This window comes from Poecilia formosa, unplaced genomic scaffold (genome assembly GCF_000485575.1).
Source record: "Poecilia formosa unplaced genomic scaffold, Poecilia_formosa-5.1.2 Scaffold166, whole genome shotgun sequence".
Classification (NCBI taxonomy): domain Eukaryota; kingdom Metazoa; phylum Chordata; class Actinopteri; order Cyprinodontiformes; family Poeciliidae; genus Poecilia; species Poecilia formosa.
In genome coordinates, this window is record NW_006800105.1 from 343,586 (window position 1) to 349,594 (window position 6,009).

A 6,009-nucleotide genomic window follows, 5' to 3' on the forward strand; every position below is an offset into this window, starting at 1 on the left:
ACTGAACATGCAAACTACAAATGCACTTTTTTCTGTTACTTGCACTAATGTGTTCCTCATTACTACTTAAAGAATAGGTTAACAAAAGCTATAATCCCTAATGCCTAAGAATTGCATTTGTTCTTAAATACCAATCCACTATTTTACAAACTTCTAAGCTTTTCACTGAACAATTGTATTTATGCTGAGATTACATACAGGTAAACTAATTATTGTATTAGCAGTTTAGTATACTTGTTTAGTTTGGAGCCTTTGGTAAAGTGGGCTACACAAAAATGCATGCCACACTTCTCAGATTTTTATTTTTAAAATATTTTACTCCCGTAATGATTAAACTTGATTTTTAGGCCCTATGTGTGCCTGAGATCTAATAATAATGATTATAATAACAATAATTTACTTTTGTGACATTGCTGATATACAGAAAATAAAAAAAGAATGAAAACACATTTGAAAAATTCAATCAAATAGCTAAAATGACAACCTGAAGGCATTAGAGACATATTTGTAAAGTGGAAAAGTTCAGCTAAATTTTCAGTATAATTTCTTTTTCAGAAATTTGAACGGAGCAAACAATTTAAAAGTCAAATGATGCAAGTTGTCTGTACAATTTATTTCAACATTTTCAACTTTTCTTATTGGTTGACTTATGCTTTAGTCTTTTTTGTCTCACAGCACCATCTATCATTATCGAATACAGCAGGAATGGGCAAAAAGCATTTCTGGACTTAAAGCAGTAACTGATCAGGGATTGATGATACTTTCTGGATTCTCAGTTCATTTTAGCTAAAAGTGAACAGCAGACAGAAATTAGTGACTCAGCATTTATCCAGCTGACATTAGCATCTTCATTCTTTCATGAGGGCCAACAAAGTACACTTAAGCCTCCGTCTCCGGCCAGTGAGCTCTGAAGTTTAATACGTTGTCAGCACCGGAGCATTGGTTATCACAGCCGAGGGGCAATGCAGCGGCACGTCAAAGACTGAATCACTTTGTCTTGATTTGCAAAATCTTTGAAAAACCATTACCTCATTGTTAGATAACCTCCTCAAGTTCTCCCCCCTGACCCTGCACACACACTCTGTTAGCCGATTAACTCCTCCCAGATTAATTAGAACCATTACCTCTGTGTTTTCCAGTCGGTGTCTTATCAACCTTTGTCAGACTTAAACTGTAAATTAATTAGCACCAACTCTCCTGTCATTTGGTAATTACCTCAGCAGCAGCAGGAGTTCAGTGAAAGGCTTACATCAGCACCTTATGCTTCTTCTGACTTTGCTGAAACCTCATTGGACATTAAGTGATAATACTCTCCCACTGCTGAGGTCTTCACCTGAACAAGACACGAATAGTTTACCACGTCCAACAAGGAAGAGTTATTATTTTTTTTAGGATTATTATTATTGGTGAAATAGGTTTGATTTAAATATTAATAATTTTTTTTGTGCAAAACTGCAGAAAATATGGTTTTGAAAGCAATCCACCAAAAATCTGTGATTAAAGGTGTTTTATTATAGGTTTCTTATTATAATGCTCTTTAGTTTGAAGGTTGTCTAACCTAAAATCAAAGACGTTCTAGAATCAGTTGATCATTGTGGAAAAGAACAAGAGAAATACTCATTAATATCACAGAATGTATAAAGTTACATGTTATGTTTGATGTCATAATTCAGAAATAATGTTCTAAATTACTTACAGGGAATAAAGTTTAGGCAGCCTCTTTTCTAATCTCTGTGTGACGTGAAAAAGCCCAATTGCAATTTTTTTTCTGGATTTACGTTTTATCACACCTAACTTGCTAATATGGTTGCGACTATAAAACCTATGCGTTTTCCTTAAACACCTGCAGTTATCTCTGATATTGAAACTGCTTTGATAATTGAAATTTTCATGTGTGAGGAAAAAAGGCAAAAACAGAAGAAAGCTATGAGAGGGAAATCAGATTAGTCCTGCAGTTTGTTAGTGACTATTTGTTGATTTTATGTTTTCCAAAACTATTTCTTAATATTTTTTAAAATGCTATAAATAAAATATGTAGGCAAGCTAAAAGTCTATGAAATGAGGAATCAACACATGAATGTGCTTTCAGATTAGTTGCTTGGTGTCCAAAAATTCAAAAAGTCCAAAAAAATAGATCATTTGTGGTGAGGAAAAAAAAGTAAATAGATGCAATTTGGACTATATTTGGATTTTTGGGTCAGCACTTAAGCTTAATGGGATCATGGAAAGAGTTATATTCTAGAAAATGATAGCAGGGTTTTGCACAAGGGAACTAAAGAGCCATTTCTGTTTTTAAATCTTCTTTTGAGTTTCAGGGCTCAGAAACCTTTTAATACACCTGCTGAGATTTGTCACAACAGAAAAGCCGGACGTCGTTGAGAGAAGAGTCGTCCAGGGCCCACTGGTACTCCTCCATCTTGGTCTCTATGCCGCAGATGCCTCCGTTGGTGCAGTCTTCACTCCAGTAGCCGTAGTCGCCCCACTGCATGCCGGGCGCCTCCAGCGTTGGGTTGCTGCTGCAGCGGAACCTGATGTTGTTGACGGCCGTGTCGTCTCCTAACAGTCCCTGGTGGGGCTCCACGCGGATCTGGAAAGATGTCAGCACGCCGCCAGGGCAGTACTGAGGATGGGACCACTCTCCGGTACTAGACAGAAGGTTTCCAAATGCAGGAACTTAGAATTAGAAAAGCAAGTATGAAGACAAAACAAGAATTTTTGTACTTTCATTACATCTTGATCAACAGCCAATTTATGATTGAAGAGGATTAGAGCAGCTGAAAAAAAAAAATTCTAGTTTTAAAACTTGATTTTAAAGCCTGCCCCAAATTTTGCACAGGATTTCAGTGAGGATGAAGTGCAGGTTCACAACTGCTTTAACAAGGAACAACATTTGAACTTTCACAGTAAAAAAAAACAAAAACAAAAAAATTCAACCTTTAATTTTAGTTAATTTTGTCAGTGGGGGAAACAACTTTTTAAGAAATGATTAAAATCAAAATTTTGAGAAATTCAGTAGGTTCTCACTTTAGGTACCTTAAGCTATTGGGTTTGCATTTTAATATTATAAGGGATTAGAAGTATATTATTCAATTATGCATTGCATTACGTTATTGTCATTTGTATAATTAATATTGTGGTAAAGTTAGTAAAGATGATACAAAGTACATTAAAATAAGCAAAAAAAAAAAAAAAAACTGGCTAAGTTAGTATTTGATCAAATTTCCCCGAGCTACTTAAAGGTCCTTGACCTCAGAAAAAAATATCTCTTTTACACATTGTTTTTTAGATTATGGATTTAAGTAGGAGTGAATTTATATTTTAAATTGAAAATGTTTGTAAATGTACATTTTTATTCTTTTACCCTGACACTGAATCCAACAGCAAAGAAGTTATCAGGACACATCTCTGGCCAGGTCCAGTCTCCAAACCTCTCTCCGTTGTTCACAGTCAGCACAGATCTGTACTGTCTGCTGTTAAAGTCTTTGCCGGCTCGCTGCAGAAACACCTTCTCACAAAAGCCGCTGGAGGCCACAGCCAGCAGGACTGCGATGCTGAGCAGACTCGACATGCCGGCAACAGGAGAGTCAGTGTCTTCACTCTGGAAGGCTGAAAGACAAGTAAGAGCTAAAGGTTCCACCTCAAAGCTCTTAAAGCTTCCCTGTAGTTTCTGGTATCAGCATGAATCATTTATAGAGTCGCATTACGGAACGGCGTGGGAATAAACAGCTGGAGGTGGAGAAAGAGAAGACACAGGGACTCCATTCAGCCTTCAGTGATATTTTGCAGCTCAGCAGTGGATCTTATCACCAAAAAGAGGGAAAACAGGCAGTAGGGTTCTTTAACCTGCAGGCTGCAGCAAAAAGTTTGTGTTAACTTTAAAACGGAAAAAGCAAAGACTAAAATAACACATCTTGCATCATGGGTAAGAAATGATATTAAACAGGAGAAAAGTTACTAAATTCAATAATTTGACAAGGTGCTCTGGTCTTGGAAACAAGGCGTTCTACAATCAATAAAACTCTTCTACAAATTTAGCATCTGACCAAAGATAGCTGGTTAGCTACTGCAGGTTTCTACGACAGGCTGAGAAAACTATAAAGCTGTGCAAAAGGTTGAGTCTTTATGCTGGTATTACCTTATCCAGCATAAGGTGATATGCTGCTGACTGATAATACCTTATGCTGCAATCCAGACTGATCACAACCATTTCTTGTTTCCTTTGTGCTTTTTAAATGTCCCACATGAGCAGGAGTATGCATCAAAGATTTAACTTTGTACCAGTCCTCCAACCATCATGTCAATTAGATAGACAGATAGATTGATTTTGATTAAACTCTCACAATGTAATTGAGATGAAGTTGTGGATAAATATTTGATATATAAGTCCAAAACTGTATAAAATGAAATTACAGTATATAAGATTTTTCTTTTCTGTGTATTAGATTAAGAACACTGCACTGAGTTTTTTCTACAAAAAAAAGGCAAAGCATCAACGTTTCCAAATTAAAAAAAGCACACATATAGGAAGAAAGTCTATTTATAATTTAAATTTGTTGTCTTTTTGCAAGGGAGCTCAAGAAGGTTTTATTGCATTCAAGCAACTCTGAATTTATTTAAGAAAATGTTTGTTTGTCTGACAACATTTAGCTCAAGTAATTACATGCCACACAACATTTATAACACATCATTTAATGGCTATTAATTAGAGAACAGAAAGAAATATTCATCTTTGGGTGATCACTTTTGCATAATGTCACCTTTCTAAAATAACGGCCTAAATCATTTTTGACAAAAGTGATTTTCTTTGCCTTAATTATCTTTTTGCAAAAAAGAAGAGGTGATTTTTTTTGTTTGTTTCAGGATTGATCTTTTCATGTGAATTGTAGAGAATAAAAGCATCTCCACAATGAAAGATCTACTCAGGTGCATTGAGGTTCTTTTCTTCACAGGAGTACGTGTTTTTTTCCCCTCTATGTAACATATTAATCTAATAACGTTTCAAAGATATAAAAAGTAGTTTGAATGTAGTTATCATCCCCGTTGCTTTATCTCACCACAGTGACGAACCATCACCCAGAGTGTTTTTATGTGGAAAAACAAGTTTGGTGTAAAAATAACTGTCTTGTGTCAACTGGGAAATGTTTAAGTTGGAGATTATGTTCCGACAAAAACTGGAAGGTTTTGTACGATGATGTCATCTAAGAGTTTGTTGACAGAAATGATAAGGCAGGAGTTGTTAAATTTTGCTGCAATAAGTCAGCTTGTCACTTTCTCACAAATCTGTTACCTGTAGGACGCAGCTTAAAGGGACATGTATAGAAAAGAAAATGCCAACCCTCCTTTCAACTATTCTACAAGCCCTAACTCCAATCCTAATCCTGAGTATATTACTGTAGGTCAAGATGCTAGACAAACCTAGAGGCTACTATTAGTGTTTCAGCTACTCTTAGCTTTTTAGGTCATTGTAGCTTATAAACTTATAAACTATTGTGACCTTACAGGTTAGATTTGCAGACATTGTTCTGCACAAATTTCTAATTCTCTTTGGGTTGGATTTTTGCTGCGTTTTTCAAGCTTTTGCTTTATTCTGCTGCTTCTGCCTGTTTCTCGCATTTCTGCAAGTCTTCTCCAGTTGACTTCAAATGCTTTGACAATTTTCAGTTATAAAAAAATATTCAGCTTACGGCATTCAGACTGCATTTTAACAGGAAACACAAACTTTTCAAATTACACATTTTCAATCACTTTTTTGCAAGGAAGTATTTCAATAATAAGTTACTGACTTATTTAAATGTGGAGTAATATATGTAATAATTAGATGGAAAAATAATTATTAATTTTTTTTTTTCTGTCGGCTTACACAATAAGGTCAGTGGATCGAACTAAAATTACAGTAGAAGGTAGTCTGCAAAGATTTCACCAACTAGCTTACCGTACATGCTTAACTTTTGACACATTATTAATTATTTGCATAGAATTTAAACAATTATTGATAAATGTAATCTTCAT

The 6,009-nt window shown here is 35.2% G+C and overlaps 1 protein-coding gene across 1 annotated transcript; it reads right to left on the reverse strand.

The window, feature by feature from the left end:
• Positions 1–592: 592 nt before the first annotated feature.
• Positions 593–3,568, reverse strand: LOC103146688 (vitelline membrane outer layer protein 1 homolog). Its single transcript, XM_016677821.1, has 3 exons — positions 3,370–3,568; positions 2,339–2,673; positions 593–1,592 (listed from the first exon to the last, which is right to left on the reverse strand). The coding sequence occupies exons 1-3, from the start codon at positions 3,566–3,568 to the stop codon at positions 1,590–1,592; spliced, it is 537 nt and encodes a 178-aa protein (XP_016533307.1). The 3' UTR covers positions 593–1,589.
• Positions 3,569–6,009: the final 2,441 nt, after the last annotated feature.